Here is a 19,509-nt window from a genome sequence, read left to right as displayed (position 1 = left end):
CATTTGCTGAGCACTTATTATGTGCTATGCCCTGTGCCAGTCATTTTATCCATGTTATTTCTTTTCATTCCCAGAACAACTCCAGGAGGTAAGTTTTATTTCTCTTGTTTTAAAGATAAGAAAGTTAAGCCTCGGGACACCTGGGTGGCGCAGTCAGTTAAGCGTCCGATTTAGACTTCGGCTCAGGTCATGATCTCACAGTTCGTGGGTTCGAGCCCCACATCGGACAGCTCGCTCCGAGCCTGGAGCTTGCTTCAGATTCTGTGTCTGCCTCTCTCTCTCTGACCCTCCCCTGCTCGCTGTCTCTCTCTCTCTCTCATAAATAAATAAAACATTAAAAAAAATAAAAAATAAATAAAAGAAAGTTAAGCCTCCAATAAGTTCGGGGATGGGATAGAACTGGATAAATATTACAGGGTAGATAAATAGTTGGGGCTGGCCTTGGATCTGGATCTTTCCATTTGAAACACCCTTATCCTGACTGCTACAATATAACATACATTTACCTTTTGCTAAGGGTAATGCAGACATGCGTTAGGGAAAATGGCAGGGGCTGTTTCACTACTGCAATGACAAGGTAACATTGTCATGGTAAAACTCCCAGGACAGTGAAAGGTTATCTCCACTAGAGCTCTAGTATTTTCAGTGAGCAGTTGAGAAGATTCACCCTTATTTTGGGGAATTAATCAAGTATCAATAAACATTTCAGTAATATGAATCTATTAGTCACTCCATTGAAAACATCTCTATTTGTCTTTTCATTTATTTGTTTTGAGAGAGAGGGAGTGAGCGCAAGTGGTGGAGGGGCAGAGAGAAAGAGAGAGGAAGAGAGAGAGTCCCAAGCAGGCTCCTCACTGTCAGTGTGGAGCCTGATGCAGAGGTCCATCTCCTGAACCCAAACCGTGTGATCATGACCTGAACTAAAGTCAAGACTTGGACACTTAACCCACTGAGCCACCCAGGTGCCCCTAAAACATCTTTATTTCTGTGATCCTGGACATGTTTTGTACCTGCACTCAGTAAGGTAGCTACTAGGCATATGTTGCTATTAAATATTTGAAATGTGGCTAGAGTGACCGAGGAGTAAAATGTTAATTTAAATTTAAATTAATTTCACCATTAATTTTATTATTTTTTTATTTGAAAAATTTTTTAAAAATTTATTTCTGAGAGAAAGAGAGACACAGCTTGAGCAGGGGAGGGTCAGAGAGAGAGAGGGAGACACAGAATCTGAAACAGGCTCCAGGCTCTGAGCTAGCTGTCAGCACAGAGCTCAACGTGGGGCTTGAACCCACGGACTGTGAGATCATGACCTGAGCTAAAGTTGGACGCTTAACCAACTGAGCCACCCAGATGCCCCTTACCATTAATTTTATAAGCCACATGCTGCTAGTGGCTACTATATATCTAGAATGCCTATTGTGAGGTCATGATAGTGCACAATAAGTTATGAATAGTTAAGGGGAGATAAGAAAGACAATTATTGAAAGGTAAACATAATTTTTAAATACAAAAAGAACTGAATATTTTCAATAGTTTTTTGTTAGAGTAAAATAGAATGGAATGAGAAAATTAAAGATTACTAGATCTAGAAGTAGCCAGGAAGCCTTGGTCCAATTACAGATAAGAAATCTTTGGGGTACCNGTACCTAAACAGTTAAACATCTGACTCTTGATTTTGGCTCAGGTCATGATCTCATAGGTTCTTGAGTTCTATCCCTGTGTCGGGCTCTGATGACAGCACAGAGTCTGCTTGGGATTCTCTGTCTCCCTCTCTCTCTCTGCCCCTCACCCACTCAGGCTCTCTCTCAAAAATAAATATTTAAAAAAGAAATCTTTTCAGTAATCTACAGTTTCAATCTATTGCTTCTAATATTTTAGCAAGAGACAATGATAGCCAAAAAGCTTAAATTGTATTAAACATGGAATAATTATTTGGATTTTAAAAACTTAAATAAGGCAAAGTGGTATACTTTAGTAGTAACAAATGTATTTCACTTCTTTTTAGGCAATGGAAAGGATTATGGAAAAGATTACAAGCTTATTTTTCATATACAAAGAAAACCCAGGCTGGAACTCCAAATCAAAGAGGTGGATGAATTTGGAAACTATAGCTGCCCTCATTATAAGGGCACCATTGTGGTTTATAAAGTACCTAAAGAGAGGATAGTCCACAACTTGGATCAATCTCCTATACTTGATGAAAGCCATTATCAGTTGCCAATTTGCAAATTGTCATTGAAGTTGCCAAAGGTAAGTTATTTTACTTCCCTAAATACCATATTTTGTTAATTCTTCATAATTCTCCACCACAATTTTCTTCAGGCTTTATGGATACTTTTTTTTTTTAATTTTTAAAAATGTTTTATTTATTTCTGAGAGAGAGAGTCAGCATAAGCAGGGGAGGGTGAGAGGGAGAGACTCAGAATCTGAAACAGGCTCCAGGCTCTGAGCTGTCAGCACAGAACCCGATGCGGGGCTCGAACCCACAAACCTTGAGATCATGATCTGAGCCGAACCCAGACACTTAACCGACTGAGCCACCCAGGCGCCCCTAGGCTTATGGATACTTAAGGTTAAAAGGAAAGGCAGGGATAAAGTTGTTAAGAAATATAAAAATGTTAAGAAATGTGGGTAGTTACAATTTTAGAATGGTGGAATACACATCAGGATTTTCACTTTCCTTCATAGCAACTTTCTTTTAAAAAATTTTTTGTTTTAACATTTATTTGTTATTTGAGAAACAGAGAGAGACAGAGCACCAGCAGGGGAGAGGCAGAGAGAGAGGGAGACACAGAATTTGAAGCAGGCTCCAGGCTCTGAGCTGTCAGCACAGAGCCTGATGTGAAACTGAAACCTACAAACTGTGAGATCATGGCCTGAGCCAAAGGCAGATAGATGTTCAACTGACTGAGCCATCCAGGTGCTCCAGGATCTACCAAGGTGCACCTCAACTTTCTAATAGCAACAACTCAAGTTGATCTGGTCCTGAAAATATGTTCTTAATGATTATAGAACTAATGCCATTCATTTTCTGTAACTGCATCAGAATAACTGGGAAATCACTTATGAAAATGCAATACATTTAAGAGCACACTTTTAGAAAATGCCATGTAAGGAATGGGAAAACAATATCAAAATATTTTCATCCAAGCTTACCAATTCCTGTACACTTGTTTTAAGAGTGAATTACTCTTACTTAAAATTTTTATTCTTTACAGGAAAGTAGGATTAACTTGTTTCTCCAAATAGGTCAAACAAATAATCATATTGCTGTATATACTGTTTTCTTCTATGACCCAGGACTTAGGACTTCCCAACTATATTCTTAATGAGAAATATAATTGAAAAATTCATTTTATCACTCCAAAGAGCAAGCTTACTCTTTAAAGATGCTAAATTATGTTTCTAATTTTTACTTTTTACATTATGAATAGTAGAAATATGTTTTTCATACCATTAGATATTGTAGAGATTATAAGTTAATTAGTAAAGTAATTAATAACTTTGATAAATATTAATTGAACTTCTGATGTAGAGAATGTGTTATGCTGGGGATTATGACAAATACAGATACAGAGGATAATATATGCCTGAAAACTGTCTTGTCACAAATGATAGCCCCTAACCATACGTGTCACGTGTGAGGCACTTGAAATATATCTGGTCCAAATTGAGAAGTACTGTAAGTATAAAGTACAGACCAGATTTCAAAGACTCAGTACAAAAAATATAAAATAAGTCATGAATCATTTGTTTATGTTAATTTTATAAAAATTATAATATTTGGTTCTGGAGTTAAACAAAATATATAATAATAAAACATAAATATAAATAACATAATAAAACATATTATTACTTAACCCCATAAAATTAATTTCACTCATTAAAAAATTATTTTTATGTGGCTAACTAGAACATTTCAAATTACTTATCTGTCTCAAACTATATTTCTGTGGGACAGTATTGTTCTAAATGATTTACAATCTAGCAAAGTATGTAAAATATGTACCGTTGACCCTTGAACAACCTAGGGGTTAAGGGCACCAACCCCTGCATAGTCAAAAATCTGAGTATAACTTTTGACTCTCCTTAAACTTAACTATTAGTAGCCAACAGTTGATCGGAAGCCTTACTGATGACATAGACAGTTGATTGACCCATATTGTATATTACATGTTTAGTATACTGTATTTCTACAATAAATAAGAAAAGAACATCATTAAGAAAATCATAAGGAAAATGCATTTGCAGTAATGTGACATATTTATAAATAAAACTCAGTGTATAAGTTGACCCATGCATTTTATACCTGTATTCTTCAAGTTTCAACCATATACAAAATCACCTTGTAAGATAGTAAATGATTAGACCAATGGGAAAAATAATGTACTAATAATTGTTCAGGGGAGGAATATAGCTTTTCTGGAAGCTAATACCAATAGAAAATTCATGGTGGGAATAGCATTTTATCTGAGCTTTGTAAGTTGGTAGAAATTCAACCAATAGAAATGAATTAAGAATATGTTACAATGACAAAATGGAATGAGTTGGACTTCAGGTCATAGGCATAGCTTAGCATGAATTCATAATTCATATAATAACCATTATAATAATTCATAGTGTCCCAAAAGTCTTTCAAGTGCTTTACATGCCCTATATTATTAAATTCACACATGAGGCTTTACCACTGTCCTCATTTATGGGAAACTGAGGCATAGAGAGTTTAGTCAACTGGCTCCTGGTCCCATAGCTAAGGAAGTGTCTGAGCTAGGATTCAAACTCAGAACATCTGCTTCCCACATGTGCACACATTGTGTGCTCTTGTCTCTTTAGCAGATAAAACTAGGATTTAGATAATCTCCAGGATACAAGATGAATTTTAGGACTTCCCTGTTCACCCCTGAAGTTGTACAATGATTTTATATGTATTGTGCCTTAGCGTAAAGATGGTATTAAAATTATTTAACAAATGATATGACATGAATTCTGGTCAAACTGAAAGTAGCCATGACAACAGAGGTGCTGGGTTATAGAGACATTAATTCTTTACTTGCTGGTTTGGGAGAGATTCTGGGGTTCGTGGGAGGCATATGTAGGGTAGCAGAGCCTATTAAACCATTTGTACATAAAACTATATTTAAGAACAGTGTAGCTGTATAGGTGTGTACCTACCATCAGTTTTTCCTCTGTGCATTTTCATTTCCACCTTAGGGCCTTTGCAATTGGCATTCACTATGCTTATGGCTCTCTTCCCTCAGATAGTCACATAGCTGGTTCTTTATCATTCAGCTTTCAGTTCATAAGTCACCTTACATAATTATCCCCCCTTCTCCTTATCTAAAGCCACACTTTAACCCATTGGCCTTTTTTTAATGTTTTATTTATTTTTGAGAGAGAGAGAGCGAGAGAGAGGCAGCACAAGTAGGGGAGGGACAGAGAGAGAGAAAGAGACAGAATCTGAAGACAGCCTCCAGCTCTGAGCTGTCAGCACAGAGCCCCACACGGGGCTCGAACCCAAGAACCATGAGATCATGCCCTGAGCCGAAGTCGGATGCTTAACCGACTGAGTCACCCAGGCTTCTCCCATTAGCCTTTTAAAATTTATAACACTTAACCATTAATTGAAATTAATCGATTTATTTATTCGTTCATGAACGTTCCATTTGCCTTTGCTCCTTGAGAGAGCAAGCTCCGTGAGTGAAGGACCTTGTCTCCTTGTCCCGGTTGTACCATTAGTGACTAGAGCGGTGCCTGGCACATCACAGGCACTTTAAACATTTGTGACTGCATCAATGAGGAAAGGTCTGTACCATATGTTAGATTCTAAAAATGATAATTAAAATTAGATTTTAGGAACTATGGACTTAAAGGAATACTCCAATTTTCTTGCCCAGTAGTTTACAGTCTCATTTATAAACACTTAGCTGGAATGCCAAGGAATTGATTTGAATCCATGTGAAGATTTGGGAGCAGAGGAAGAGAAGAGGAGACGTTGGGGGCATTCTCTGGGTAGCTCAACTTAACACATCGCCTCCTATGGTCACTATGTTGTTCAGCTGCTATATGGAGACCCATGGGAGACAAGTAAGGAGGCTTAGAATTTTCTGGCAGGAGGTGGTGAAGGCCTCACTGTGATAATAGCAAACAATGGAAAGAAAGCCCGTATGTAAGAGAAGACAGACTGAGGTCCAAAATGTGATATAAATTCAGCTCTCAGTTTTCATAATTTTCTCTGATTTCATGAATCAATTAGCCAAATTAGCCAAGCCATATAATTTAGGGTTTTATATAGATTTTGCTCAGTAAAAGTCTGTGTGAGTGACTGTCCAGGTATTTTGTATAAGGTCTTCCTCTGCCTTGATTCTGCTTGCCTGACCAAATCCTACTGGTCATCCCTTATAGCTCTCTTGAGGTGTGGCTTCTCCCAGGAAGCCTTCCTTGATTTCTCCTTTCATATCAACTTTGATGTGTATGTGTTTCCACAACACCTTATACTTTCCCTATTGCTGCAGTTACAGTATTGTGTTATTTTCCCTTGTTTCCCAGTAGATATATATTGCTCGATCTGTTGTTTATTTTTGCCCTCCTGAAGAGTCTCTCTTGACATCTTTTCCTCTAATCAACCCTCTCCACTAAATTTTAATATCACAGATTTGGAGTATGAATATTTATATTTTATAAATTAAAAGCATAAAATATTTTCATCTCACCCAAGAGCAAATTTTGTCTCCTGGAGGGTGATGTTACCCTGGTTGGAAATGCATGTGATCATTATGTAGGGACATATATTGTCCTGTTCAATTTGCATCGCCAGCGCCAGCCTAACAGTACATGCTTGGTAATTACTGGTGAATAAGTAGAGGGATTAGATGATTTCTTCACATTTTAAGATTGTCCAGTTTTAACACTGATGATCTTAAAACTATACTGACATTTAAAAATGTTTATACATGGGGCGCCTGGGTGGCTCAGTCGGTTAGGCGTCCAACGTTGGCTCAGGTCATGGTCTCACAGTTCGTGGGTTCGAGCCCTGCGTCGGGCTCTGTGCTGACAGCTAGCTCAGAGCCTGGAGCCTGCTTCAGATTTTGTCTCTCTCTCTCTCTCTGACCCACCCCTGCTCACACTGTCTCTCTCTCTCCCAGAAATAAATAAAACATTAAAAAATTTTTAAAAAATGTTTATTTATTTTGAGAGAGAGAAAGAGAGCAGGGGACGGGCAGACGGAGAGAGAGAATCCCAAGTAGGCTCTATGCTCAGTGCGAGCTTGTCGCAGGACTCGATCACACAACCTCGAGATCACAACCTGAGCCAAAATCAAGAGTCCAGCCCTCAATCGACTGAGCCACCCAGGCTTCCCTGGCTTGCTTAAACATAGTACATTCTACTCTGCTGACTTTCACATATGAATCTACTGCTCATAGCCATTGGTCCTTCCTTTTTCTTCTGGATGGGTTTGTATAGGGTTTTCCAGATTCACTCTTTCGGCCCTTTTTCATGCCTAAGTCTTTACTAGAAGTTTTTTGGGCTGAGAAAAAAATCTGTGGCTATACAAACTTTTCCCTCTTTACAAAGTAATATACCTAAAGGGGAATTTAAACCATGACCTTTAGTTTGTAAGAACAGATTTCTTCCAAAAAGTTCAGAATTCAGAATTGAATATCCTCTTTTTCAGGAAATGAAAATAGCCCTATTATATGGAGCTTGGCATTAATGAATACTACATTATGCACACATTTGTACATGCAGCATAAATTACATGAAGGCATTTGTCAAAATTAAAAGTGCTTTTCACACGGTAAAGCAGTAACTATTTAGATGTATGAATATAAACATACACATTCACATACATGTAGTTATAATCTGTGATCTCAGTGTACTGCCTGAGTCCCAAAGATGTGAAAACATATGACCCATTACTTTATGCTTGTGAAGGACTCTGTGTCTAATCCGTTAGCCCCCATATTTCATTCATGTATATATTAATTCATTCAACAAACACTTTTGTATCCCATGGACCAGACATAACAACAGTGTTCCTTTAGGTATGGTCTCATTTTTTCCTTACCTCTCTACAAATTATTGTCAACCCAGAGGGCAGAATGAGCCTCTAAACCAACATTCAGATCATTTTCTGACTCTGCTCTAAACCCTGAAATGGCTCCTGGTTTCGCTCAGAGTAAAAGACTGTATTTGAACTTGGCTCTCATTGATTCTAGGACCTTCCCTCCTATACTCTTCACTTACTCAACTCTAGCCACATCACCCTCTTGATGTTCTTGGAACTTGCCACACGTGCTTCTGCTTCAGGTCCTTATGTTAGTGGTTCCCCTGGCCTGGAATGTCCTGCCATCCATCAGATACCTACATGGCCAACACCATCACCTCCTTCAATTCTTTGATCAAATTTCACCTTCTCTCCGAGACCTACTCTTATTCTGTTTCTTATTGCAACGTACTCCTACCCACACAACCCAACACTCCTGGTCCTCCTTAACTTGCTCTGTGTTTTTTCTTCCTCTAAAGTGTCGATGCCTTCTAACATTTATTTCCTTATATATGATGTTTTTCATAGGAACACTACTCCTTCACATGAGCTTCTTGAGGGCAAGGACCTTTATCTGTTGTTCATTGCCGAATCACAAGGTCCTAGAATAGTGCTTGGCATGTGTTAGAATACATTTGTTGAATTAATTTATAAATAGAGTTTGTGTTCAAATACCCAAAGTGCAGAGTGCAAAGTGAGAAGTGTCAAGAAGGAAGATGAATTAGCATCAGAGGGTTGACAGAGTGTGTAATGTATGCTTGCAAGGTGTGATAGCAGCCACAGGCTTCACTGTGGAGTGCTTTCTGGGCTGAAGAGTGACAGTGGCAGGAAGTTCATCTGCCTGTGTGGTCAAGAGAGCACCATAGTGAGGGAAACAGCACATTCCCAGACTGCCATGGGCATGAGATTTTAACCAAGGACTCGATGGCAAATTCTCATGGAGGGGCAGAGAGAGGTGACTGGGTTTGAGAGATAAAGAGGGTCTTCATGATAATTCACATTTCAATGTAATCTTCTGAAAATCATCACATAATCAATATGTGTGAAAATGTCTGAGGGAAAAAAGCAAGGATTTGTCTCTACATGTTTCCTAAGTTGTGCTTCAGACTTTCTTCTTTTACAAAATATTCAAGTCAGTTCAGGTCACACCATGTCTGTGGTGTTCCTTGGCAGAAACAAGGCAAGTTTCAAAAACCTGTCAACGATTCGTTTTAGGTGGAAGGAAGTGGTGTGTGCGTATGTGCTTCTGAAATCACGTCACAAAGATAACTGTGCCATTTGGCTATTTGTACTAGGTTGAGTGTGACTGCCTTTTATTCTTGTTTGTCTGCTGGGAGGTTTTGCTTTGAAGGAAAGGAGGGCTCCAGGTCTGGTGGCTGCTTTTCTGTGGGAGGATGTCAGGGCTGTAGTTTTCTAATCTACCCTACTTATTTACGTAAGCCATCTGTTGACCCAAGTTTTGCCTAGTCTGAACTTCCTCTTTTTTTCTAAACTGAATTCATGACATGTGATTTCTAGTAAATAATGATACTGCTTCAACACTTGCTTTCTCACCACATGAAATAACTTGCTTTGTCAAAGAGAGGAAGCAGGCAGAGGCTGGTGCATGATTTACCTCATTAGAATTAATGTACCTCACTTTCTCACCACTTTGGACTTTCATTGCCATCTCCCTGCCCTGTCAGGAATGACTTTTTGTCAGCGATTTTTTGCTAGGCATATGAAATACTAGGGGACAATCTCAACTACCAAACTGAGAAGATCCCAAGCTATTGAAAATCTTTGCATTCATAGACTCTTCAATTCTATTTGGACTTTTTAGTTGTAATAATTTATAGAGTTAGATTAAGGCTCAAGTATGAAATGAAACTTAATACCCCATTGCCAGTTATAAAGTAGATTTTTAAAAAAAGTTTGTTTATTTTGAGACAGAGAGAGAAAGAGAGTGAGCAAGCGAGCAGTATGAGCGGGTAAGGGCAGAGACAGAGGGAAAGAGAGAATCCCAAACAGGCTTCACACTATCAGCACAGAGCCTGGTGCGGGGCTCAAACTCATGAACCATGAAATTATGACCTGAGTAGAAATCAAGAGTCAAGCACTTAACTGACTGAGCCACCCAGGCGCCCTGAAGAAAGCAGATTTTAAAAGGTATATGCTTTTAAAATGAAACTGTGCAAGAGAATTCAGAGTTTGTTGGCTTTTGCATGTGGGTGTTTGGGAGAGAGATTGGGTTGAGGGGAGGCACTGTAAACCTAAAAGTGATTTTGGAATTTTCTGTGCTTAGTTTCGTGATTTCTACATTACAGTTAATTATAATAACATTTATGTTGCTTTATGCACTGCCCCAATCAATTATGGAAGGAAGTCACTAAAATCTTGGTAAGGACTAATATCATGTTTATTTTCTTTTTAACGTGTGAAACTTTTACAAAGCCTTCTCTCTCTTTCCAGTATTGTAATTCTGGCTCTCCTTGGCTCTTCCCTGACATGCCCTCCATGAGTGCAGTCTTACCTTCCTCTGAGCCATCAGAATGGTCTTCAAAACAGTCTTGACTATGTCACTGAAAAATCTAGTTTATACTGTACACGAGATGTTTATGGGAGAAAAATGATCAAAATGGATTTAGTTAGAAATAGGATCCTTTTTTGAAGGAGGCATTGCCCACAAACTTAATCAGAAGAGAACCTTTTCCTTCTCTTGCCCTTCTCCTCCTCTTCATCTACCCCTTCCTTTCCCTTTTTCCTCTCCCATCTCCTCCTCTTCTCCATCTCTTCACCTTTCTCCTTCCCTATTCCTTCTCACCCTTACTCCTCATTCTTCCTCCTTCATGGTCTGTTCATACAAGGGAAGGTTTTCTCTGCTCAGCAGGCAATATAACAAACCAGGAATTGTGCCTCACATTGTCCTATGGCTTTCAAGAATTCATTTGGGAAAATTCTTGCCTCTTTGGGAAAATTTAATAGCAACAACAAAAAAGTAATTGATGTGTTTGCACTTATTCTCTTAAAATTATAGTGTTTATTAAGTAAAAAATGATGTTCATTAATTCTAACAATTTCTAGTTCATGAATTCCAACTGTTGTGTTTTTCTGTAGAAACATCATTCAAGATGTCAACTAACAAATACTAATTAAATGCCAACTATAGATGAGATACTATGTAGGGCCTAAAAGATAATAGTAATATTGGTCAAAGTCCTAGCTTTAAGAAATTACAGCCCAGTTCATGAAATAAAGCACAGACACTTTAAACATTATAAAACAATGTAAGAGATAAATAATAATTGAATATAACAATCTAGTAATATCACAGGACAGGAACTGATGATTAACTGCAAATGGTGGAGTTAAGTGCCAGGACATTTTGGAGAAGAGAGTGATTTCTGTGGCTGAGGTATCCTGGGACACTTCACAGAGCAAGACAGATATAGAGAATGTTTAGGTCCTGGAAAGGAACAGAGAAAAAAGCAGCGAGTTCCACACAAGAGGGATAGCATGAGTTGAAACTTTGAAGTGGCAAAGTGTAAGATGTGTTCTATGAAAGGACGATGTGTAGATCTGTGTGGTTGGAGTGGAAGATTTGGAAAAACCACATTGGAAATAAATTGGGAAAAGATTATAGAGGGTTTTGAATGCCTGGGTAGGTCAATCAAATGTCTCTGTGAAATTGCTGTCAAAATTTGTCAAAAGAATGTGTGAAGTAGAGATTCAAACCAGAGATTCTTAGCATACAAGCAAACAAAAATATCTCTCAGCCACTGAGAATGGAGAAGTAGGTATCTAATTAGTTTGTAACTAAACTCATCTTTTATCCTATAAATAATGGCAATCCACTGGAAAATGTTAACCATGAGGGTGACGCAATCAAATTTCATTAGCGTATCATTGTGAAGGCACATAATAATAACTAAGAAAGAGATGAGTTCAGCAACAGTAAAATAAAGGGCTAGTGAAGTAGTCTGTGGAAAAAGAGTTGGCCTGATAGTAAGACCATGGCAGTAAGGAAGGCAGAGAACAGAGTCAGAGAGCCCTTTAGGTTTTGGGAACAACTGGACTTGGTGGTAGAGTGAATTTATTTGGGGGTTGTGAGGTAGCAGGACATTAGGAGCTAAAGGAAGTTGTTGGAGGGGGGGCAGGAGCACTTCCTGGGGTGGCTTCTAGGACACTGGTTTGAGTGATGGTCCTTTGATACAGCATAGCGTTTCACTGACTTTAGCTTGGAATTATGTTCAAACTTGCATTTCATCTCTGTTGCCCCTAAGATTGCCCTAAACAATAAATGGTTGTAACTTTCTTTTTGAAGGCTTACCACCAGCTCCCTTTACTGCTTTACGCCACTCAACTGGCAGGGTGGTTTTCTCAAAGACAAATGTGACTTTACCAGTCTTATACATAGCATATAAGGCCCTTCACAAATTACCACAACTTACTCTTCAACCCCTTCATATTACATTTACTTAACTGACATCTTTTGCTCCAATGCCACTTAAAGTCTCATTTCTTTTACACATTATGGTCTTCACTTCAGAGGCTCTTCCAACAGCTGTCCTTGAAACAGCACTACTCCACACTTAGCTCAATGATCATCTCTTTAGAAGAAGCACGGTTAGTTACTGGACTGTATCTGTAACCAAAACACTTTGAATATATACTAAGGAATGGTCTCTTATCATTATGACAATTATAACAATAATGGTAAAGATAATAAGTAATATTTATTAAGTTATTCACTATGAATAACTTGGTGAAGGATTTATGCATATTAACTCACTTACTGAGAGAGTAGGCCATTGAAGAAACTGAGGCACAGAGCAGTTTGTTCAAGGGAAAATAGCTGCAGAATGGCAAAGCTGTTGTTTGAATCCCGTTTGTCTGATTCCAGGGGTATACTCCTGACCATTATACCTTGTGTCTCCTTTTGTAACTGAGCTCCTCGGGGCTGGAGGCATAACTCATTCAATTTTGTAATCCCATCTGGTATACATTCAGTAATGTTTTGTTGAACTGTTTAATGAATGAGTGAATGCATCTATTGAATAAGTGAATGCTGGGAAAACTGATAAGGAACTGAAGGAGTCTTAATAGCGACAAAAGCTTTACCTATTTCCTTTCCCAGCTAACAGTTAACATTTAGCATAAGCCTGTCATGTCTTCAAAGGAATGACTAATATGGGGATTTTACAGCTGTGGCCAGACCTGGAAAGAAGATGTTTGTGGCTCTCCAGGCCTTTCTTGGTAACATTCATATCACTCTTTCTGTTAGAAAGTCTGCTCCTGTCTATCAGCCAAAAAGAAAAAAAAAGAAAAAAAGAAAAAGAAAAGAGAAGAAAAAAGAAAAAGAAAACAAAATTAAACAAAAAATCATCAGGAGTTAGAAAAAAATTACAGAAAAGAATATTGAAATTAGATATTAGGAATCTAATTCTAGAATCTCAAAATTAGAATACACTAGAGAAAAATAATGCTCAGAGTTGAACAGGCACTTTGACAGGTCTTGAGGATTGACAAAAATTTGCAATTTAAAATTGGAACAATAAAGAAAGGAGGTAGAAGTTCATAAAAGTTTTAATGATTCTGTGTATCTTTGATTTGTTCAGCCGCTTTTAAAATTAATAGTGTCTCCCATATAGCTGCATTTATAAATCAAAAACATCTGCTTTGGCCAGAATTGCTTGGAATAGTGAGCAAAGTTTTAAGCATATTAACAATAGTTAACGTTTACTCAGTGTTTTGTTATGTTCCAGGCATATCTGAAGTTGTCTGTGTATTTTATGTCACTTAAGCCTCACTGTAGTTATGGTATGGGTACTTCTTTGCCTATTGGTAGATACAAAGAAATGAACATTAGTTTCTAAATTATATTTATCTATTCCAGACTGATTTTGACAATTTTTCTTTATTGACTCTACATATATACTAGATATATCTTCTGAATTATCCAGAACCCTGCTCACTATCTATAGCCATCTCTCAAAGCCTCTTCCTTCTGTCTGTCCCAGCTCCTTACATCAGTTGGGGTTTCCTGAATTGGTCTATCTAGTGACCTCGGTCCTGAAGCTGTCTCCTTTTGTGACTGACTTCTTCAGAGGGTGAGAGATATTTAATCTCTTCCTCTTGACAAAGCCACAATCAAATTAAAGTCTTAAAAAGAGCCATTTTCTATGAAGCAATTGAAAAAAAATAATGAAATCAAAACAAAATAAAACATAAGCTTGGCTGTAAGTAAAATGTGCACAGTTTTAAGTCTAAGAAAGACCTGAGCTTAAACAAAGGTATGGATTGGGGTTTCTTCTGGGATTGATAACAGTCTGATTTCATTTGAAAACACTTAATTTCTAGATTTATCTCTAAGCTAGACCACTCTCAGTCAGCTCTTCTTGCTCTGATCTCAGTTCTTCTCTCTCTCTCTCTCTCTCTTTCTCTTTTGCTTTAATCATACTTCTCTGTGGGTTTATGCTGGTCTTCAGATTTCTCTATGGAGAGGCACTTCCTTTTATTGTGTGGGCCAAACCCACTGCCTAGGGTTTCAGGAAGTTCTACACTGACTGTGCAGTTGCAATAATGTCATGATGAAAATAGCAAGAAGATACATATTGACTGATATTGGTGTCTTTTAATCTATCTGTTTTAAAAGTGTGTGTAGAGAATATTTTGAAAGTATTTGAGTTATAAACCATCAACAAAAAGCAAGAGGTGGGGATTTTCAAAAGCACACAAAAGTAGAGAAAATACATAATGAAGTTACATCAACCCATCATCTTCTGCCATTCTTGTTCCTTCTAAGATCCCTGGGTTTTTTTGTTTGAATATTTTAAAGCAAATCACAGATATTATGTCATTTTACTTGTAAATAATTCTGTATATTTCCTAAGAGGTAAGGACTTAAAATGAATCACAAATACCACTGTAACACACAAGAGTACTAGCAATTATTACTTAATAGCATCTACTGCCAGCCCCTGTTTTCTATTTACCTAATTCAATTCTTTTTATAGTTAATTTGTTCAAAAACAAGTTTCAAGAAATGGCCACACATTGCATTTGTGTGTGTCTCTGTCACAATTGGTTGAATTTTCAGCGTAGCTCATGTCTTTTATAGGCTTTATTTCAAGCTACCCTCCCAGCATACTTTGGAGGTAAGAACCATTGTTTCTGTCTCAGGCAGTGTAGTAAGATAATTTCAATGACTTGCCTCAACATGCACGACCTCACAGGGCCAGAGGCTGTGTTAGGACCCACTTCAAAGTCATTCCTGTTTCATGCGGGTCCATTTCCCCTTATTCCTTGAGCAAGCCAGATCATTGCTTACGTTACGTCTGCCACTTTTATTACGATGTCATGTTGCCTCTCATATCCCCTGCCCCTTCAGGGTTTGGCAATTCTAGACTTTTCAAAGAGCCAGGTTGTAATTGTTGTTGAAACTAAGTTTTGGAATAGAGCAACCGTAGCCTAGGATGGCAGTTTCCTTTGTTATTTGGAATTTTTCTGCTTCTGGAGCAGAAGCAGACTTTATCTATCAACTTGGTGTTAAATGCGCAGTCACTTCTGAACAGCTCAATAAGGTCTTCTGTTTAACTCACGTGGTGACATCAGCTACATAGCACCTCCCTTCCAGAGCAGAGATCATGGCTCTCCCTTTAATACGATGAAGGCTCCCGCTTTCTCTGGCTTAGGTCATGAGTTCACATTCCTTGCTTTTTGTGGATGATTTATAACTCAGATATCTTCAAAATATCCTCTACGATTTTAAAAGAACAAAAATACTTTCCATATATGTTTACAGGAAAAAATATGATTCCTAGCAAATAAAAGGGAGTGATAAGTTATACTCCTTTTTTCCAAATTTTGGAATTGAAAGAGATTTTCTTTTACGGATGATAACACATGAGCTTTAAATAAAATGGATTCACATGCAGAGGGAGTTATTCTCTTTCTAATCTTTTCCCTGACCTTCTGAGTAGATCTCAGGTTAGTGTTAGCATATTTTCACATGTCTCTAACACAAAATCTCCCCCTGTTAACAAGCAGAGAACAATTCTTAGGCTCAGAAATCTTGGCTGGCAACAAAATCCAATAATATTTTTTAATTGTATTTTTAAGGTGTTCACATGGTTATATAAGTGAAATTGTTTTTCCACTTATGATTGAAATATTGAGGCACCTGGATGGCTCAGTTGGTTTAGCATCCGACTTCAGCTCAGGTCATGATCTCACAGTTTGTGGGTTCAAGACCCAAGACAAGCTCTGTGCTGACAGCTCAGAGCCTGGACCCTGCTTCAGATTCCGTGTCTCCCTCTCTGTCTGCCCCTCCCCTACTTATGTTTGCTCTCTCTCAAAAATAAACAGTTTTTTTTTAAAAAATCTGTATTTTGTAGGTTAAAACAGTATTTTTATAGAAAAAAAGTAATGACAGCTATTATTTTGAGCACTTATTACACGCAATGTCCTGCTTTAAGTTACCTGATAGAACCCAGTGTTTCCAGGGTGCCTGGCTGGCTCAGTCAGTAGAGCATATAATTCTTGATCTTGAGATTTTGAGTTTGAGCCCCATGATGAATGTAGAGATTACTTAAAATAAATTAAACAAAATAGAAAAAGAATTCAATGTTTCCATCAATGACACTATAGTAGGTACTATTATCATGCCCATGTTGTAAGTGAGGAAAGCTAGGCACAAAGGAATACTTTCAGATCACAAGTTTAATAAGAAGTATGGTTAGGAGCTGAGCTGAGCTCTTTCCCTTCAGCTACCAGAGCGGTGAAGTGGATACATGTAAATGGTGAGTGTGATACATGAAGTACTAGGATGGCTCAGTGAATATCTTGACTTACAACCTTCACTTTATATACGTGTTTTAATTTACAGGTTAAAAATAAGTGATCTGTATTCTTACAAATGTTAGTTTAAATATTATTGCTTCCATCTCTTACTGTGTATATTTTTGGTCAAATTATTTTACCTCTTTAAACCTCAGTTTTCTCATTGTAAAGTAGACATAATAACAATTGCCTCACAAGGTTGTAGATATAGTAGACTATACCAAGGTCTATGATATATTTTAAATGGTTACAGTAGTTACTGCGACATGATAAATAGCACAAAATAGTGGCTGATATTATTGTCTGGAAGCAATATTATTTACTGTTTGGGGTAAGGCTCAAGACAGACCTAGGTTTCAAGACCATGTCACCTTGAAGACGTTACATCTGTGAAATGGGGATGACAGTTATTCAAACTATTGTCATGGGTTTGGAATGAAATAATAATACTTACATGTTTAGCCCAATTTGTCTTACATTGTTTTTGATGTCAAGCATTCCATTTTGGTTCTTTCTCAGAGATTCCATCTCTCTGCTTACATTGCCCATCTGTTCTTACATGCTGTTTACTTTTTCCATTAGAGCCCTTAGCATATTAATCCAAGTTTTCTAAAAATTTTGGCTTGATAATTCTAACAGCCTTGACATATCTGAGTCTGGCTCTGACACTTCCCCTGTTTCCTCAATTTGTGTTTTTTGCCTTTTAGTATGCCTTGTCATTTTTTCTTGATAACTGATCATGATGTACTGAGTAAAAGGAACTACTATAAATAGGCCTTGAGTAATGTGGTAGTAAGGTGTGGGGGAGGGGAGGTGTTCAATAGTCTTATGATGAGCTCTCAGTGTTTAATGAGCCTGTACCTCTGACTATGAACTTCGCATGTGCCCCTTAGCCCACTTCCTAACTTCCCCAGCCTGTGGAACAGGACGGCTACAGAGGTTGCAGTTGAGTATTTCCCTTCCCCCATGTAGAATGTTAGAGGGACCAGGGAGGTGAACCATAAGAGACTCCTAAATACAGAGAACAAACTGAGGGTTGCTGGAGGGATGCTGGGTAGATGGGTGGGCTAAATAGGTGATGGGCATTAAGGAGGGTACTTGCTGGGATGAGCACTGGGTGTTGTATGTAAATGATAAATCACTAAATTCTACTCCTGAAATAAAAATATATAAAGAAACTAAAATGAAAATGAAAAAAAGAAGAAATAGTTAAAAATAAAAAAGAAAGTTAGAGGTACCTGGAGTTGGGGATTTCTCTTCTCTAGGGTCAGCTAGGCTCCAATAAAACCCCAGCAGATTAGGCTCCAGCTATATAGTTTCTACTAAGGATAGACTTTGTTACGAAGAACAGAACTCTCTGGTATGTTTCAAAATGGTTCTTTCTCCCCTCTCCCTGCTGGAAGCAGGGGGGATTTTTCTTAGCTTTCATTATGAGAACTTGGTTGAGCTCCTGGAGGTAAAATTCACAAAAGTGTCTGAGTCTCCCTTGACTGGGTCCCTCTGAAGTTTTTAATTCTTAGATTTGTTCACATTAAGCCTCTGGGAATTTGTCAGTTATGGTTCAGGCTTCCTTACCTGGCACTGGATCTAGAGGCAGTTTCTACTCCTGGGTTTCTGCTCTAGTAAGTTGTGATATTTTGTATTTATCTGTCAGTCTCTTCAGTTGTGAGGACAGAGGTTCGACCTGTGACCTCACTTGTCTGATGGATCTAAAAAGAGTTGATTTTTTAGTTTGTTCAGCTTTTTTTTACATGTTAGGACAGGGTGGCAACTTTCAGCTTCTCACATGCCTGGCTGGAAACTGGAAGTCTAGCCCAGTTCTTTACACCAGTAAATCCTTGCTCAACACTGGTATTAGCTCTAATTTGATTTGTAGTAATGTTGGACCCATAGCTGCAGCACAAAGTTTTATGCTAACATTAATCTTTTGTACCAGGTTACTTCTTTGATCAATTTTCTATGTAACTTATTTACAAAGCAAAGCCATTAAGAACTTTATAGAAGTTGTACATTATAAAGAATGAGACTATACAGTTTACTATTATGATGCAATAAAAGAACTCAAGTTAAGCAAATGGCAGTAATTACTTAGTTGCAGAGACCTCCGTGCAAGATAAAGAGTAAGAGTAAGCAGTGAAAACCAGTACTTAGTTATGTTATCTTAAAGGCTTCTGATAAAATCTGTGCTAAAGATACACAGAAACATTCTAATTATATATACTTCCTTGATCTATTATTATTCATATACTTTCACTTACATATCTTCTCACTACAAAATAAATGACCAATTTACCAGAAACGTCTGCAATAATACTCTGGTTTCTCTTCAGATCGCATAAATCTTTGCCTTTTACAGAAATGTCTGCAACATGTGTATGGGGGTGGAAGGGTGTGGGGCTTACAGCTGGATGGAGGAGTAGTTGCCACAAGGTATCATAATAATTACCAGTGAAAGTCTCTTTATGCAAAAGTGCCTTAGAGCAAATTAAAAAATGAATAACATCAGCATGGCATTTCTGTTTGTTATATTTCACTGACTCATGTTGATCTGCAGGGCCGGTGGCATCCACGTTAGACAGTCTTCAAATGTCAGAAAGTTTTCACATTACTTTGCATAAGAACTGCCTCTACAGTAAACTCTC

The 19,509-nt window shown here is 37.8% G+C and overlaps 1 protein-coding gene across 1 annotated transcript in view; it reads left to right on the top strand.

Annotated features, from left to right (window-relative positions):
* DTHD1 (death domain containing 1) overlaps window positions 1–19,509 on the top strand; it is a 68,135-nt gene that overhangs the window by 33,432 nt on the left and 15,194 nt on the right. The window contains exon 8 of the mRNA XM_077758865.1: window positions 2,009–2,253. Coding sequence (XP_077614991.1) covers window positions 2,009–2,253 — 245 coding nt within the window. The remainder of the gene's footprint in view (window positions 1–2,008; window positions 2,254–19,509) is intronic.

The sequence above is a fragment of the Crocuta crocuta genome, unplaced genomic scaffold (genome assembly GCF_008692635.1).
Source record: "Crocuta crocuta isolate KB4526 unplaced genomic scaffold, BGI_CrCroc_1.0 scaffold223, whole genome shotgun sequence".
Lineage (NCBI taxonomy): Eukaryota > Metazoa > Chordata > Mammalia > Carnivora > Hyaenidae > Crocuta > Crocuta crocuta.
Note: the sequence above shows the minus strand (reverse complement) of the source record. Positions and strands in the feature narration are given on the sequence as shown.